The sequence below is a fragment of the Myotis nattereri genome (assembly GCF_964212035.1).
Source record: "Myotis nattereri genome assembly, chromosome: 16".
Classification (NCBI taxonomy): Eukaryota; Metazoa; Chordata; class Mammalia; order Chiroptera; family Vespertilionidae; genus Myotis; species Myotis nattereri.
The window spans coordinates 52,841,078-52,858,696 of NC_138091.1; the positions used below are offsets into that span (position 1 = coordinate 52,841,078).

Here is a 17,619-nt window from a genome sequence, read left to right on the forward strand (position 1 = left end):
TTCCATTTAACCAAAAGGTTCCTCGGTCATCCCCGTTCCTGGAACCCCGGCCCCACTCACCTGGGACGATGAGGAGGAGCAGGGCTGGGAGCAGCCACATGTCCTGCCTGCGGGCTCTCTCCCTGGTCACCGTCCAATGCCAGTGCCCTCCAGGGACTTGTGCGGAGCCCAGGCGCACTCTGCCCTCGATTTGTCTAAGTCACTGTGTTTTGTTTCTCTCACCTGCTTCCTTTAAATTTTTATCTTCATTTACTTCCTCATTTCATTATGTAGGAGGAGACAGGAGTGTTGTCATTTACGAGTATATGGCTGTTGTGTCTCGAATGATTTGGGGGAAGCAAAGCGTGGAGGCCTGGCCAGGGTTCCACTGGTGTGTGTGTGTGTGTGTGTGTGTGTGTGTGTGTGTGTGTAGCTGAGAAGGTGGCTGCAGGCAAAGCGGGCAGGGCGAGCAGCGGGGCCTGGGAGGAGCTCAGAGCTCGGGGCGAGGGAGTGACCCACTCCCGCTGGGTTTGCCCTTTGGGGAGGGCGCAGCGCTCAGGGCCTTGGGGACATTATAAGGAAGGAGTGGTCTTTGGCCTCAGCTCATTTTGTCCTGGATGCTTTCCCCCACATCCTTGCATGTTTCACTGGCTGTGGGCTCTTGGCATTGCCAGTGACAGCCGAGAACCGCCCCAAGAGATGGGGTGGCAGGAGGGTGTGTTTGTGACGGTCCTGTGCTCAGAGGTGATGTTAGGCAGCCGGGAAGGGACACTCCCTGAAGACAAGAGATTCTAGGACAGACTCCAGGAGATGGGGTGGGCGGGGGGGGGGGGGGGAGAGGACAGGTGAGAGAGAAGGAGGGAGGGGGCTTCTGGAGGAGGAGGGGAGAGGGCTCATCAGCATAAGCAGTGTCCACGCAGTGAGTTCACAGCCCGTGGAACAGGCAAAGATGTAGGGGAAAAAGCATCGAAGACAAAAAGCCACTTCTCCTTCCTTATCACGTCCCCAAGGCGGTCTCTGCTGGAGAGTGACTCAGGACCTGGGAGGAGGCTGTCCTGGGGGTCAGGGGGGCAGGGGGGCAGGGGGGCAGGGGGGCAGGGGGGCAGGCTCAGGGAGGGACAATGGCCCAGGGCAGGAAGGGGGTCTGAGGTGCCCTGTGGTGGGGCTGCCTGGAAGAGGGCTAGGATGGGGTGTCCCTTCGGCCATGCTGGGAATCAGCCCTGAGCACGGTGTCCTCCCCAAAGGGCAAACCCAGCGGAGTCGGTCACTCCCTCGCCCCGAGCTCTGAGCTCTTCCCTGGGCCCCGCTGCTCGCCCTGCCGCTTTGCCGGCAGCCACCTTCTCAGTCCTCACACACACTCACACCCTGGCCAGGCCTGGGCGCTCTGCTTCCCCCAAATCATTGGCGACACAGCAGCCATACACTCCCAAAGGACCACACTGCCTGTCTCCTAATTAATGAAATGAGGAAGTAATGGAAGACAAAAATTTAAGGGAAGTTGATGAGGAACAAAATATTATGATTTAGACAAATCGAGGGCAGAGTGCGCCTGGGCTCCGCGCAAGTCCCCGGAGGGCACTGGCACTGGATGGTGACCAGGGAGAGAGCCCGCAGGCAGGACATGTGGCTGCTCCCAGCCCTGCTCCTCCTCATCGTCCCAGGTGAGTGGGGCCGGGGTGCCAGGAACGGGGATGACCGAGGCTGGGCAGGAAACCCGAGGGTCTGTCCCGGGGGACGGGGCACATCAGGGCTCATGGCAGGGCCCTTTCAGCACCCAGGCACCTTTTGGTTAAACGGAAATCAAGGTGCTGCTACCTCACAAGGTCTCTGTCAGGTGAGGGAAAGAAACAGAAAACCCCAGTGCACACAAGCGCCCCCTCTTGGCCAGTATTTCCCAGCCTGGCTGCGCTGTGGACACAGATGGATGGATTGTGGTGAATCCCTGAATCCTTCTCAGGGGCTTGTAGGAGCACAGACGCTCAACTCAGACCCACCCGGTCATGTGGGGCTCGGGGTCTGGGTTGTTCCAGAGCCTGGCAGCTGGTGTGGGCTGGCAGCTGGAGCTGGGAAGCCTCCAGGAAAGCGCTCAGGTCCAGGGAGGGGACGAGCAGCGAGGCCAGGGTGGGCATGCTCTCTGGAAGTGGGTCCAGCCACCCATCCGCCTGCCTGAGGTTCTGTTCCGGCCGAGCCAAAGGCCAGATGTCTCCCAGCGTGGTCAGTGCGATGGCGGAGACCAGGACAATGTGGTCTGGCAGCATCGGGAGGGCTGTGTTGGCCGCAGAATCTGGAACCCTTAGGAGAGATGATACAGGAGCTGAGCCTGGAGGGATGGGTGCAAGGGTTTGATTCCTTCAGCGGAGGGACGAGAACCTTCCGGTGGGAGGGAACAGCTGTGCCAAGCTTTGGAGACACAAAGAGCACGGTGTTCAAGGTAAAAGGAAAAGGGTGTGTGTGAGTGTGTGCTGTGAGTGTGATGTGTGTGCATGAATGTGTGTCTAGTTCCCGCAACTCTATCCCCTGTGCAGAGTCAGAGGGCGAGGGCTTTAGGTGTGTGGTGGACGGAGGAGGCCCAGAGGTAACCTCATGGCTCTAGGATTCAGAAATAAACCTGTGGCCCTAGCCAGTTTGGTTCAGTGGATAGAGCGTCGGCCTGCAGACCAAAGGGTCCCGGGTTCGATTCCGGTCAAGGGCACGAACCTTGGTTGCGGGCTTCTCCCTGGCCCAGGCCCTGGTCAGGGCGCGTGCAGGAGACAGCCAGCCGATCTTTCTCTCACATTGATGTTTCTCTCTGTCTCTCCCTCCCTCTTTCACTCTCTAAAAATCAATGGAAAACTATCCTCAGGTGAGGATTAAAAATAAGGAGGAGAAATAAACCTGCGGACTGTGGGCTGGTGAGGAAGGAGGAGTTCAGGATGGGAGAATCCCCGAAACGGGGCATGGGGAGTGGGCAGAGGCATTCAGATCCCAAAGGGGACCTTCGCATGAGAGGTGACAGCAAAAGAAACCGAGCCGGGGACTAAGGAGCACACAGGAGGTGGGGACGTGAGGACCCTGGGCCCGGGGCGGGCCCGGAAGCCCGCCAGCCCTGGGCTGCAGGAAGAAGGTGCATGTTGGGGCTCTGTTTTGCAGGCTGCTTCTCCATGTCTGGTCCCTGGTCCGTGAGCGGCCCCAGAGGGGGTTCGGCGACCATTCAGTGTCGCTATGACCCAGGCTGGGAAAGCTACTCTAAGTGGTGGTGCCGCGGAGAGGCCTGGGGTTCCTGCGACACCCTCCTTAAAACCACGGGGTCCGAGCAGACGGTGGGGCACGGCCGCGTGTCCATCCGGGACGATCACTGGAGGCACCGGTTCACCGTGACCATCGAGGCGCTCCAGGCAAGCGACGAGGACGTCTACTGGTGCGGGATCGAGAAGTCAGGAACCGACCTGGGGCACCAAGTGCGCGTGTACGTTGGCCCAGGTAGGGCCTGCCCCTCCTGTCCTCGGAGCCGGGGACCGACCATGGAGCAGGCAGAACGCTCCCTCTGTCTGCACTGACAGGTGGGGAGGAGGCTGGAGACCACACGTGTGTGTGCGCCCGTGTGTCCGTGTGGGCACATACGTGTGTGCATTTGGTGGGGGGGGTATGCCAAGAGTCTGGGGAGACGGAAAGAAAGAGCAAGCCTGGGCATGTGTGTGCGCCTCCATCTAGTGTCACCAGGGGGCAGAGAAGGGCCGATGGGACTGGGCAGGCTTGTGCAGGGAGGGGGTTCCTCTTTTCCAGGCCTTTCAGGCATTGCCTCTACCCTCAGGGCAGCCCCAGCCCGACCAAACACCGACAGGGTGGGGGGGGGGGTGCCTTGTGGGCTGTGCAGGGAGGAGTGGGGTGCTGGAAGCCATTATCCGATTGTCTCGGCCACCGGACAAGTGGCCCTCTCCCTGCCCCCCCCCCCCCCCCCCCCGCCTGCTTCCTCTCCCTCCTCTGGCTCCATAAGAGCAAAGAAGCCCTGGCCGGTGTGGTTCAGTTGGTTGAGCATCATCCCATGCACCATAAGGTCACTGGTTCAATTCCCCGTCAGGACACATACCTAGGTGTCAGGTTTTTTGTTTGTTTGTTTTTAATATATTTTTATTGACTTTAGAGAGGAAGGGAGAGGGAGAGAGAGAATTGATTGGCTGCCTCCTGCATGCCCCCTACTGGGGATCAAGCCCACAACCCAGGCATGTGCCCTTGACCAGAACTGAACCTGGGACCCTTCAGTCTGCAGGCCGATGCTCTATTCACTGAGCCAAACCAGCTAGGGCGGGTTTCAGGTTTGATCCTTGGTGGGAACCTATATGGGAGGCAGCCAATTGATATCTCTCTCTCTAAAATCAATTTTTAAAAACATATTAAGAGCAAAGGAGGGGGCGACGGACTCTGAACTCATTAGTGGCGGAAGGGAGGGGTTCACCACAGGGCAAGGGCCTCCCACAGGCCTCCCCTGGCTGCCTCTGAGCCTTGAAGGGGCCTCTGGGCTCAGCCACACCTGCCCCGGAAGCACCTGAGTTTCCCTGGCGTCAGAGACCTGGAAGGAGAGTCAGGTGGTAGCCCCGCCCACAGGTCCGCTTCCTGAGCCCTCGGTCTTGTCTCCACTCTGGGAATCAGGGAAACCACCCCTCTCTGTTCCCACTAAACATACGCACAGACAGCAAACTCGACGGTACCTCTGTCACCAAAAACAACTAGACCTGTGTCAACACACATGGCTGACCTTATGTTAACATATGCAGCTCTGCCTGTGACAACGCAACTGGCTGTACTTGAGACAACACACCCGCCTGAACTTGAGACAACACACCCGCCTGAACTTGAGACAACACACCCGCCTGAACTTGAGACAACAGATATGACTGAACTGACATCACCAAACACAGCTGTACCTGTGACAACATCCGCCTCGGTCGGTCTGGCTACCTCGCATCCAATCGCCCAGAGCAGCAACAGCAGCATGGCTCTCACCAGATCCCTCACCAGGTGAGCAGAGCTGGGCCCCTGCAGACCTTCCCCGCTGCCGCCCTGTGACTGCTCCCCTGGGGATGCTCGGTCAGGGACCCCCCCCCCCCCAGCCCCGCTCTGATGTGCCCCGTGCAGGGGAGAAACAGCAGAGCCCGCACTGCGCCTCCAGGGCTCCCTTTGACCTCTGCGTGCTTAAAGGGCCCCCCACTCCCCACGTGGAACCTAAGGAAGCCCTCCGCGGGGCTACAGGCTCTGGCTCCCTCTGGTTCCCCACCCCCCAGGAAGCAAAAGGAAGTGTAGTGGGGTTCAGCCTCAAGTGCGCTAAAAGAAAGGTCTGCTGTATTAGTGTCTTGTGGCTGCTGTAACAAATCGCTGCTAACTCGGTGGCTTAAAACAACAAAATCGTTGTCGAATAGTTCTGGAGGTCAGAAGTCTGAAGTGAGGCTCATTGAGCTAACATCAAGGTGTTAACAGGGCTGAGTTCCTCTGGAGATTAAGGGAAGGATCCCCTGACTGTTCCAGCTTTTAGGGACCGCCCACATTCCTTGGCTCGTGGCCCTGCTCTCACCTGTAAAGAGCCTGGTGATTACTCGGGATCCACCCACATAACCCAGGATAATCGCCCCACCTCTGTCAGCTGATTAGTGATTTAAGTCCACCTGCAGCCTGAATTCCCCTTTGCCATGTCACATAACATATGCAGAGTTTCTGGGGGTTAGGGTGTCTTTGGGGATCATTATTCTGCCACAGTCACGGGTAGATACATGCTTCATTGCTCCAGCCCTTCTCTCCCCAAATGCTGGGGCGATGAGAGGAAGGGGTGGGAAGCTGAGGGCATCAACCTGAAGTCCACACCCTTCAGGGCTCCCAAAGGACAGTCAGTGAGTTCTTCCATCAAAGGGCAAGCACCCCAGCCCACATTCATCCCATCACAGCCTGGTGGGCTCCCCGAAATCCAGAGTCAGGCTCCCTTCTCGCCTGGGATCCAGCCTCTCAGGACCGCCCTCCATTGGCTCACTCCCCTGCTCCAGCCCATCCCCTTCCTTCCTCGAGGATCCTATTCTATGCCAGGCCAGCTCAGCCAAGGGTTCAATGAGCCTGAGGGGCAGGGCAGGGGGGGGGGGCGGTGAAGGATGTAGAAAAGACAGAGAGAATAAGCTGGGTGTAGGTGGCTCTTCCTGTGCCTGGCTGAGGCCACAGAGAGAGATCCAGACAGCAAGCTGAGTCTTTATTTTATAGCCAGAGGTAAACAAGGAAGTGGTCACCATAGTTACAATGTTCTTGTGAGTTTCACTTGTTCTGGCAGCACTTGCTGCATTTCCCTCCCCAGATAAGATCTAGGGAGCATAAGGTCAAGCCTAATGATGCTAAGAGGGCTGTGCCCTCTAAGCTGGGACTTGCTTGTGGCTTTGCCAACAGGTCAGTCCGAGGCTTAACCCTATAGCCGCGCCCTACACGATTCCTGGGGCCCGGGCCCCGCTGGACAGTTTGTTCAGTGCCGAGCCTGAATGGGGCGAGGCTCTGGGGGCCTGCTTCAGGACCCGGCTTTGTCCTGTTTGGAGAGCGGCTGTTCCGTCGAGTGGAGGGTGCAGAGGCAGGGCATTTATCGAGGCTGGAGAGGCACAGGAGGAAACAGTGGGAGAGCGATGGGTGCCACAGGGAGCAGGACTTGTGAAGAGAGCGCAGTGGGTATTTTTAGGGTGTGCGATACCGCACGCCTCTCTCCCTCCAGGAAACCGTCAGTGACATCAGCATGACTCACCTGCTCAGAGCAGGCTGAGGGACAGGGCAGGCTGAGGGAGAGGGCAGGCTGAGGGACAGGGCAGGGGTGCCTGCGGGGACGGGGGTCCTAGCAGAGGGGATGAGGCGTAGGGCGAGGGGATCAGATTCTTATACCCGGATAGGAACCCGGGGCCCAATCATCTAACTGGGCCAAGTGTCCACCAAGAGGGATACATGGTCAAGTGCACCTCACCTGTGCCCTTAGGTGGGGGGTCAGGGCCGCGAGAGGACCCTCCCAGGAGAGCCCAGCAGAGAAAGCCGTGCTCACAGGGTAGGGGAATCTCCCTCTGCTTCAAAGACTAGAGCTTCAGAGATGGGCAGGATGTACCAAGGGAGGTGGAGGTGGAGAGAACAGTAGAATAAAGCTTGGCTGGACTGCGGGTGAGCTGCAATGAATTGTGGGAGATGAGCCAGAAGGCAGGAAGGAACAGACACAGGGAGGCCCCTGCAGCTTAGCCCTTGGGCAGCAGGACTGAGCCCCTCAGAGGGGCCTTCCTGGCCAGGACAGAGACCGGGGCTTGCCTGTCACCCAGGCTGAGCTGTGGGAGGTGGGGGTGCTTGAGGGGGACAAGGGCTGCCCCAGAAGAGTCTCACCCCTGTGGCCACGCTCCCTGCACAGGTTCCTGCTCTGCAACCTGCACGTGGTGCTCCTGACCCTCATAAAGGTGCCCCTGCTTGGGTGCCTGCTGTGCACGCTGATGTGGCTGAGCAGGAGCCAGGGCGACCCCAAGGGGAAATAAGTCGGTCTTCGCAGGAGACGGCAGTCCCCATGCCATCGAGACCCTCGCCTGGGACTAGCAGAACCCCCTGCCGTCTTATCAGGGGGTGGGCAGTGGCTGCAGTTCCAGGAGAGACGAGGGCGCCTGCTGCCCTGAGGACCCCCTCATCCTGGCCCCGGGAACAGTCGGCTGCCCGCTCTCGGCTCAGCTCCGCACCCGGTCTCCACCGAAGGAGCAGAGACAGGAAGAGCGAGGTGCTCCCCTCACGCCCTGGGCCCTCGGTCACCTGCAGTCCTGCCTGTGTGGATGCCCCGTTTCCTTGTGACTCTGCTGTGGCTCTGCCCAGGGTCATGGACCACGGACGGCACTGCCTAGGGCTCCGGCCAATAATGGAATCAAGAGTCCAGACAAACCGATGGGTACAAAACCTGAATTAAACCCAAAGCTCAGAGTGTGTCTATGAGGGCAAAGACCGCCCCCCACCACCGCCACCGCCACCGCCACCACCACTGGAGGTGTCAGAGGGCTGCTGACCGCACCTCCTGTTGCATCGGGACCTTCTGGAGACTCACCTGAGCACAGATGATCAGAGACAGGGCTGGACCATCGCCCAGCTCACACCGATATGTCTCCTGTGTGTTCCTGTTGCATCCATGGATTTCCTGGGCTCTTTGAGATGATACTGTTTGCCTCACTGTTTCCATACATTCGAGAGGGCGTGAAGGGAGCCTGAATCAAGCACCAGGGTCAGGTGTGTCTCACACGATGTACCTGTGAGCCAGGGGAGGGGCGAGGGGAGGAGCCTGGAAGATATCTTTCTGTCCGCCCCCCCCCCCCCAGAGAGGTCGCAACTAGGACCCCCTGTGTAGATGCAAACTGTAATTGAAGGCTAGGAGTGAATAAAGGAAGGCACAGGACGTTTGTTTGTTTGTTTGTTTTTGTTCATCCCTAGGATATTTTTCTTTTGATTCTTTAGAGAGAGTGGAAGGGACGGGGAGAGACGGAGAGAGAGAAAAACATGGATGTGAGAGAGACACATGGATTGGTTGCCTCCCGCATGCGCCCCATCAGGGCTGGGGTGGAACCTGGAACCCAGGTATGTGCCCTTAACCGGAGTCGAACCCAGGACCCGTCAGTCTGCAGGCCAACGCTCTATCCACTGAGCAAAACTTGCTAGGGCCACGGGGACTTTTTGAGAGAACTTTTAAAAATGTTATTTTCTATATTTTTAAAAGTAATTATTGAGGTGTGTTTATATCTCAAAAATTACAAAGTCTTCACACGCTAAGTTTATGGTTTACTAAGTTCTTTTAAGGGTAAACACCTAGGTTGTTGTCATCTCAGTCAAGATACTAATAGAGGTGGTGGAGAGATGACTAGTTTTGTCAAAAGCATATCTCTGTTGTTAAAACGTTGTGGGATGGGGGCGAGTTTCAGAAAAAGAAAGTATCTAAACAGGTTCCTTAGAAAGAGGATGATGGGGAAAGCGTAGAGAAACCTGCTTTGTTTCCTGGTTGAAGCAGCCACTGCCCACAGACTTCCGGGAGGGGACATAAACCCAACTCGTAGGAGGAGGAGGGTTAAGGAACTTTCATCCATGGTTTTTTTTTTAATATATTTTATTTATTTCAGAGAGGAAGGGAGAGAGAGATAGAAACATCAATGATGAAAGTCATTGTTTGGCTGCCTCCTGCACGCCCCCAACCAGGGATCGAGCCCACAACCTGGGCATGTGCCTGACCAGGAATCAAATCTTGACCTCCTGGTTCATAGGTCAACACTCAACCACTGGGCTACGCCGGTCAGGCTCATCCATGTTTTAAAACTGCCCCCGTGCAGGTCTTAACCCAGCATGTTCATGTCACATGTGAGAACAAGGAGACCTGAAGGGCGAGGCCGCTGCTCCCCAGGCACGAGGTCGGGGGGCAGAGTTGGACCTGGCCTGGGCCAGCCCGGGGCGGCCACATGTGGTCCCCGCAGGCCCATCTGTGCAGGGAGGAGCTCAGTTCCCACGCCTGCTGAGGGCGCCATATGGTCCCAGCCGTAAATACGGGCAGACGCAGCAACGCTCTCCGATGTCTCCGCTTCACTCAGAGCTGACATCCTGCACCCACGGCTGGCAGGGACTCGCAAGCACGTTCCATTTTGATCACAATATTTTTAATGGAGTTTGATGCCAGACAGGAGGAATTTCACTTCTGGCTTCTCGTTTAAAAGTTTAAATGCCTGAAAACCATGGATTTCCGATGCATTTCCGATGCCACATGCTCCCGACGGCCACCCGAGTGCTTAAAAGCTTCCAGGGGCTCCCTGGGGCCTCCAGGACAGCATTAAAGCATATCCATTAGAAAAGAAGAAATAAAAGTGTCTTTCTTGCACAATGCTTTTCTCTGTAGAAGATCACAAGGAATCTACCAAAAAACTGCTAGAACTGATTGATGCGTTTACAAGGTTTCACGTCTCCATCTGTCTTCTCTCCTGCGCCAATGCTCTGCTAACCCACGGCTCTGGCTTCCTGGTAGGTTTCTCTGCTTGGTCACACAGAGAAATCTAAGCTATGCATCACTCAGGCCTGCGCTTGCCTCTCCTTGTGCCTGTAAATGACGCCCCATTCTCGTGGTGTTCTAGCTGTGGGACCCTCAGAAGAGGGGACGATGGAGCCCAGGGAGCTCAAGGACTGAAGTTGTGAGGGGCGTGTGGGAGGTCAGTTGCCAAGCCTGCTGAGGGCGCCATACGGTCCCAGGCCTAAGTCCTGGGCAGGCAGGAGCCTCCTGTCTGCAGGGAGGAGGTGGTATTGCCCTGGGGGATACTGAGCTAAGCTTTTGTGCCACAGAGAAGAATAAAGAGCCAGGCTTCTGAGCATGCAACCTCCAGAGAATACTTGAGGATCTGGGACGGAGAGAGGAGGACCCGACACAGGGGCCCGAAGGTTCATCTTTCTCCCCGAGAGGGTGTCCTCTGAGATCCAGGAGCCTCCCTGAAGACACAGGAACAATACCCTCCAAAGGCTTAGGTCCCTGCAGAGTCCGGGCACGGCTGCCTCCCTGCCCTGGAGTGCAGAGCCCGCAGGTCTCTGTGGTCCAGTCGGAAGGTCTGTATTCCTGGACAGGGCTCTCCCGGAGCTGGTGGGCGGCGTGGTGGAGTCCCCTGGTCAGGCCGACTCTGTCCGCCTCCGGGGCCCTTCTGACACCTGCCCACCCAGAGGGTAGCACCGAGCACGCCCAGGAGCAGGGGCAGCTTCAGGAAGACCAGGAGCAGGAAGTGGACAGTGCTGAGCGGAACCCTGCGGGGGGCACAGTGACGGGAAATGAAATGCCCCTCAGGGGGAGGCCCCGGGACCCTTTTGTCCCTGCTTCTCCCTGTGCCCTGATTCTAAAGCCCAAATCACTCAGAGTCTAATTTAGAAGGGACCCACTCCCGGGCCCCTCTCTAGGGCCCCTGCCACCTCTCCTCCCTTGGTCCAGACCTGCCCTTGGGACTCTCCCAGTGGGACGATGGAGAAAAGAGAGAAGAGGAACCAGGCTGCGCCTGTTTTCTGAGCATGCTCCTCTCTCTCTCTCTCTCTCTCTCTCTCTCTCTGTCTCTCTCTCTCTCTGTCCCCCCCCCCCCCGCCCCCAGCTTCCCCTTTACCAATGACGTCTTGAAACTCACACTGTTAGCCCTTGTCCCTCCCCTCAGGGGCAGGCAGCAGCATCCCAGCTCTTCTTTAGTATGGTCAGGAGGCGAATGGGTCCAAACTCCAGCCTGGAGCCAGCCTGTCTCCCCACAAACCCACAAGCAGCTTGTGGGAGGAGCAGGACTCCAGTAGAGAAAGGCCGTTGGGGCGAGCCCAGGTTAGGGGCCAGAACCAGGGCTCGGAGTCCAGCACAGTGGGAAGGAGGGGGGGAAAGGTGGTGCTGGGAGAAGGGACTGCACCGCCACCTGAACCAGCCTCCTCCTGTGTCCCCGCAACTGCCCCACGGGGCAGCATACACAGAACCAGTGACATTTTCCACTCAGAATTCCCATGTGAAAATCAGGACCTGGTTTGGAGGGAAACCCACGGACGTGAGGAAAAAAAGACATGGTGTGTTTTCAGCCCCACCACAGGCTCCCATAGGGCTGCTGACCCCCTCCTCCATGGCCTCCGGGTCTTGGGCCCTTACCCTGGGCAGTGGTTGGTGCTGAAATTCTGCCCAGCGGTCTCCGCGGGGAACGTGGCAGGTGTGGCTGGATGTGTGGTCCGCCTTGTGGTCGTACGAGGTGCTGGAGGTAAAATCACCCATCAGACATTGCTGTCTCCCCAGCCATGCACCACGCAGCTGTTTGAATCTTGGCGGGAGAGGGGGGGGCGGGGGGGGGGGCTCGGTTCAAGAGATAGCCTGAAGCCAAACCCAGGCCACATCCTGGGTGGTGCCCCTCAGGGACTAATGAGACTTTTCTAGATCCAGCCAAGAATCACCTCTAGTAAGTGCCAGGTTGTTCCTTCCACCCCAAGTCTGATTCTACCGGGGGTGAGGCCAGGGGTCCCCCAGCCTGATGGGAGCCTCGGAGGGGGTATTCTGGATGAAGATGGCTCAGAGCCTCATAGACTGTGGGAGGGGCTCAGAGTGCCATTTATATGGAAACTAAAGCCACTTTAACCCAAAGCTGGGGTGGGGGTAGGTGTCACCCAGTTCTCCCCAGGACCTCGGGTGTTCAGACTATTGGCATAACTTACAGCCCCACCTCCACTCTATCCGAGCCTCTTGATGTCCCCTAAAAAGCAGTCATCCGGGGCTCAGCCCTTCACAGAGCACCCAACACAGGCTCAGGTTTACCCAACCACAGCCTTTGAGGTCCTTGCTGTCGGGGACTTGTTGATGGATGTGGCACCATCCCTGCCCTCACAGAGAGGCAGAGACACCTAAACAGACCAACTGACTAGCTTTAATGGAAAGTGTGGACACTGGGTGGGACCCCACCAGGCACAGCTGGAGCATCGAGGAAGGAGTGTACCTCATCCACCTTCCAGGCCAGCGGAAAAAGGGAAAGGAGAAACAGTGGCCGGTGGAGGAGGCGGCAGGATTACCAGCCGGCATGCACAGGGGATAGGCCGAGGCGAAGAGCAGTGATGAGGAAGAGGCTGAGGATCGGGGAGGGTGTGGGTAATGGATGGAGAAAGGATGCGGATCAGCAAAGAGGGGATTTGGCCCAAGGGGATGGGAGGCAAGGAGCCATGGGGTGAGAAGCCAGCCACAGGAGCATTGCTCTTGAACTGGAGGAGAAAACTTTACCCTCAACCTAAAAGAGAAAGAGGGAAGAACGGGTTAGGCTGCACGGAAGTTTGCAGGTGAAGGAGGAAAGCAATCAAGAGAGTTAGTCTGATATCCCATGAGGAGCAAGGGGAGCTCTTACCTGGGGAAACAGACACCTGAACCTGGAACGAGGGGTCACGTGACCACTCGTCCAGGATCCACACTGTCTGAATTTTACACCAGTAGGATCCAGCGTCGGCTGCATTGAGGTTCTCCATGGTCACCGTGAGGGTGAGGGCGTCAGCGTTGTCTCTGATGGACACACGGCCACTTCTCTCTTCTCTCTCTGTTCCCTGGGTCTCCACAATCTTGTTACAGTCGGTGTCGTACTGTCCTCGGCACCAGTACTTATTATACCCCTTGTAATCCTTCTCATACCGACACCGTATGGTCAGGGAGTCCCCCGTGGTGCCGGTCACAAATCTGGGGCCCACCAGGGACCAGCAGCCTGGAAAACACAAACCACATCCGTCCCAGGACTCCATCCCGCTGGCCCCCAGGAACAGCAGCAGCTGCCTGGAGGCCCCGGGGGAAGGGGCCAGGGAGGTGTGGACGGTTCTGGGCTGGGGTATGGCGACCTGGAAGGATCTGGGACAGGGCTTTCCCAGAGGACGGCACCGAGCACACCCAGGAACTGGGTGAGCAGGTGTCAGAAGGGTCCCAGAGGCGGACAGAGTCGGCCTGACCAGGGGACTCCACCACGCCGCCCACCAGCTCCGGGAAAGCTCCGAGGGTAGGTGCCAGGGAGGTGTGGACGGTTATGGGCTCGGGAATGGCGACCCAAAGGGGTCTCTACCCACAGGTTGAGAACCGCTGCTCTAGCACCACACTTTATGTAACCTAGTCCCCTTTCCACTCATTCTTCAAGATCAACGTACAGTGAGGCCTTGGCAAAGACTAGTGTCCTTCCAACAGGAGAGTTAGCAGTCTCTTCTACAACGAGCTCCATGTTGTATTGAGCTTAGACCAAAGCCAGAGGGTCTGGGGACTGCAGTCAGCGGGAGGAGAAGCCTGTGCTCTGGGTGCCCAGAGACATGGAGTAACCACACAGGCCCCGGTCCCTTGGGGACAGGCAGAGTCAGCCCACAGCTGGAGGTGGGAGCAGAGAGAGCTGGCTGTCCTGCCCTGTGCTTAGCCTGCAGCCTCTGTCGGGTGGAGTGGGGCCAGAGGGGGGGGGGGCGGGCGCAGGGGGGAGATTTGGTCATTACTCAAACCTCCCTTTGGAGTGAGGGCTATGCATGCTGGGCTTCCTACAACTCGGACCTGTCCTTTAAGAGTCCGCGTCTGTTTACTCCGCTCTCCGTGTGTCCTCGAGGGAGGAAAACTAAATCTCTGGCTCTCCAGGACTCTCTAGGGAGGATCAACACACTCTGTCACACCCCTGGCCGCTGAGAAGGGGCAGGTTCCCAAGGAGGCCCTATTAGGCTTCCTGACACAGGTTTGGGGCGTGAGCTGGTCGCCCAAAATCAGAGTGCCCAGGGCCTGGAAAGACAGGAGCGGGGATGAAAAAGGAGACTGGACACACCAGTCTGTCCTAGTGACTTTGACGTTTTCAGCTGAGCCCCAGCTGCAAAGGGCCCTGGAGGGAAAGGTGAGCCCGTGGGGGTGCGGAGGTCAGCCAGCTGCGCACGAAGGGGTGGGACGTGCTCTCCATCATCTGTTTAGGTGATTTTATCTCATTGAAGCAAGTACATTAAAACAAGCAGTGACAAAGCTGATAACCAGCTCTCTGCGGGGGAGAGGGGAAGAAGGCCTGATTTGAAGCATTTGCCAATTTCCCTGGTGTAAACACTCTCACTATGACTGATTTCAGGCTAACCACATGCTGTCACTGAACGTGAGGTTGGGAAAACACGCTCATCATCGACTCTCGTGAGCCCGTGCAAGCTGGCCCCAGCCAACACTCTCTGCATGCCCATCCCGTCCCCGATGGTGATTCACAAAATGTCTATCCATGAACATCATCATCATCTTTTAAGACATTTCGAGCAGGTGTACGGAAATACATCTCTGGAATGTCGTTCTGCATCTAAGACTTGGATTATGAGGGCCTTAGGACGCCTCGAAGGTCAGCCAGTCCACTCATTCATTCCACTTATTAGGAAACCACACAATGTCAGTGTCACCCTTTGAAATCTGCCTTCCCACCCAGTTTTCTAAAAGAGTCTGTCATTGTATTGGGCAGGTTCTATGCTTCATATGGAAACCCAACCATAAAATTATTCTATGAACATGAAGACTACCCTCTCATTTTTATCCTAAACTTACTTCCCACAGAGGAAAAAAATGTGCCCTCAGGCATGTGCAATGTCTTTTCTAAGAGTTGTTCTTCTAAAAGTCCAGCCTGGGGTGGACAATTTCATTTACTTGCTTACATCACACCTTGACTCTAGAAAAAAATGTAAGGTAAATGCTGAAAATGGCATTTTAGACCCCACCACCACCACCACCATTAATTCCTTCTAGCAAATCTTTCCAACTCCTTTCAACTGGACTCCGACAAAACAGAACCACTGCCAATTCCTGAGCCTTCCATGATCTCTCTAGCGCAGTGGTTCTCAACCTTCCTAATGCCGCGACCCTTTAATACAGTTCCTCATGTTGTGGTGACCCCCAACCATAAAATTATTTTCGTTGCTACTTCATAACTGTAATTTTGCTACTGTTATGAATCGTCATGGAAATATCTGATATGCAGGATGTATTTTCATTGTTACAAATTGAACATAATTAAAGCATAGTGATTCATCCCAAAAACAATATGTAATTATATATGTGTTTTCCGATGGTCTTAGGCGACCCCTGTGAAAGGGTCGTTCGACCCCCAAAGGGGTCGCGACCCACAGGTTGAGAACCGCTGCTCTAGCACCACACTTTTGCGTAACCTATTCCCCTTTCCACTCATTCTTCAAGACCAACGTCCAGTGAGGCCTTGGCAAAGACTAGTGTCCTTCCAACAGGAGAGTTAGGGGTCTCTTCTACAACGAGCTCCACGTTGTATCGGAATTACTTGACTTCCTCATTCAACCATGAGCTCCTGAGTGCAGAAAGTGTTAATTACAGCATCTGGAACAGTCCTGGCACACAGTTGGTACTCAATAAGTGTACGTGGGAGCTGTGGACGAATGTTTAGATGCATATCAGAATATTCAGGTGGATGGATGGATGTGTCCTTCCCATTTCTGCTTTTGCTCAGTCTCTGGCTTGAACCCAGGGCACACCTTCTACCTTCTGTCCTGCCCCCTGTAATAGCAGGCCCCCCAAGCCCCAGCCCCACTCACCTGGGAGGCAGAGAAGGAGCAGAGCTGGAGGCAGCCACATGGTCCTATATCCCTGGCTGGTGTCCCCAGCAAATCCAAGTCCCAGCTGGAATCCAGATGTCTGCAACAGAGCGTGGCTCATCCGCCCTCTCCTCTTTCCAGTTTCCGCGTCATCTACTTCCTTTTTAATCGCTAAGCTACTTCCTAATTTGAAGCCTTAATTAGAAAAATGGGAGGAGGGGCAAGAGACATGCTGGAGAATGGACTAAGGAAAATCTGCTGACTTTCTCCCCTACTGAGTGGCAGTATAATGTTTGGGTCACACCCTGAGCCTTCATGAAATTCAATCCCAATTATGTGAAACCTCCCACAGAGGAGATCCTGTGTCCCCCTGACTCTCTCTTTCTGTCTGGAACTCTTCCTTGACCTAATCAGCTACCCCTTCTCTCTGGCTGCCTATTTCTGCGTCATAAAACACCCCACTTAGAGACCACCTCCAAGCAGATGGCCTCATACCTCTTCCTCAAACCTAATCTCCTTCCTGGACTCCAGACCCAATTTTCCTTCTTCCCAAGGGGCCACTCCTCCTGGTTGTACACTATTAATCTAATCCTATATAATAAAAGCTTAATATGCTGAGTGTCCAGTCGGCTATTCAACCAGTCAAAGCGTAATATGCTAATGATATGCTAAGGCCGCTCAACTGCTTGCTATGACATACACTCACCACCAGGGGGCAGATGCTCCGACCTGTAGGTTAGCTTGCTGTTGGGGTCCGGCCTATCAGAACTGAGTGAGGTGGGCCAGACATGCCCTGGAGCCCTCCCGAGGTCCCTCCCCGGCTGGTCAACCTCCCCCGTCTCTCCCCGGTCCTGATCCTGCACCGGTGGGGTCCCCTGACCTGGCCTGCACCCTCTCACAATCCGGGACCACTCAGGGGATGTCGGAGAGCCAGTTTTGGCCCAATCCCACAGGCCAGGCCGAGGGACCCCACTGGTGCACAAATTGGTGCACCGGGCCTCTAGTTCGGTATAAGGGTGTTGGTTAAGAACATAGATGTGAGCACAGATTCAAATTCCATCTCCATCCTTTACTAACCATGTGCCTAAATCATGCTCATCCTCAGTTTCTTCAGCTATAAAATAGAATAATAGTAATCGCTCTTATCTCGTGGGAATAAATGAGTGAACACAAGTCAAGTGCTTGGCACAGAGCCTGGAACCTAGTAATTGCTCAGCAAATGCTAAATATCTTTGGAATAGTCGTAGACATGAAAAATAGCTTCTCATCTGGTCTCTCGGCCAGTTATACATTCCCTCCAGTTCAGCATACATATCAGAAGTGTATTTTCCTCTAGGACACAGGTACCTGAAAGTATAATCAGTGATGAGCCCCGTCAGTGGCTTCTACTTTTCCTTCTATTTCCCCAGAGATCGACATTTATGGCCTTAAACGTCACTCTCTTTTAGAACTCTCTGCCCATTCATCTGCCATTTCTAATTTTTGCTGTAAGGCACGACTTCTTATCTTCCCTCTTTTGCCATATCTGATGAAAGATGGTACATAGGTTGAGCCCCAGTCCCCACATGGGTACTGACAGCATTCTATTTCTTGACCTCATTGGTA

The 17,619-nt window shown here is 55.7% G+C and overlaps 1 protein-coding gene across 1 annotated transcript; it reads left to right on the forward strand.

The window, feature by feature from the left end:
- Positions 1-1,568: 1,568 nt before the first annotated feature.
- Positions 1,569-8,375, forward strand: LOC308532744 (CMRF35-like molecule 7). The gene is made up of 4 exons (XM_081110292.1): positions 1,569-1,640; positions 3,109-3,438; positions 4,731-4,974; positions 7,358-8,375. The coding sequence occupies exons 1-4, from the start codon at positions 1,601-1,603 to the stop codon at positions 7,476-7,478; spliced, it is 735 nt and encodes a 244-aa protein (XP_080966418.1). The 5' UTR covers positions 1,569-1,600; the 3' UTR covers positions 7,479-8,375.
- Positions 8,376-17,619: the final 9,244 nt, after the last annotated feature.

What these genes read in the sequence shown, in the direction of transcription:
- LOC308532744 (XM_081110292.1), top strand. Translation starts at nt 1,601, where the DNA reads ATGTGGCTGCTCCCAGCCCTGCTCCTCCTCATCGTCCCAG. An exon ending in GCTCCTCCTCATCGTCCCAG is followed by an intron (nt 1,641 to 3,108) that starts GTGAGTGGGGCC and finishes TCTGTTTTGCAG; the next exon opens with GCTGCTTCTCCATGTCTGGT. An exon ending in CTCACCAGATCCCTCACCAG is followed by an intron (nt 4,975 to 7,357) that starts GTGAGCAGAGCT and finishes CTCCCTGCACAG; the next exon opens with GTTCCTGCTCTGCAACCTGC.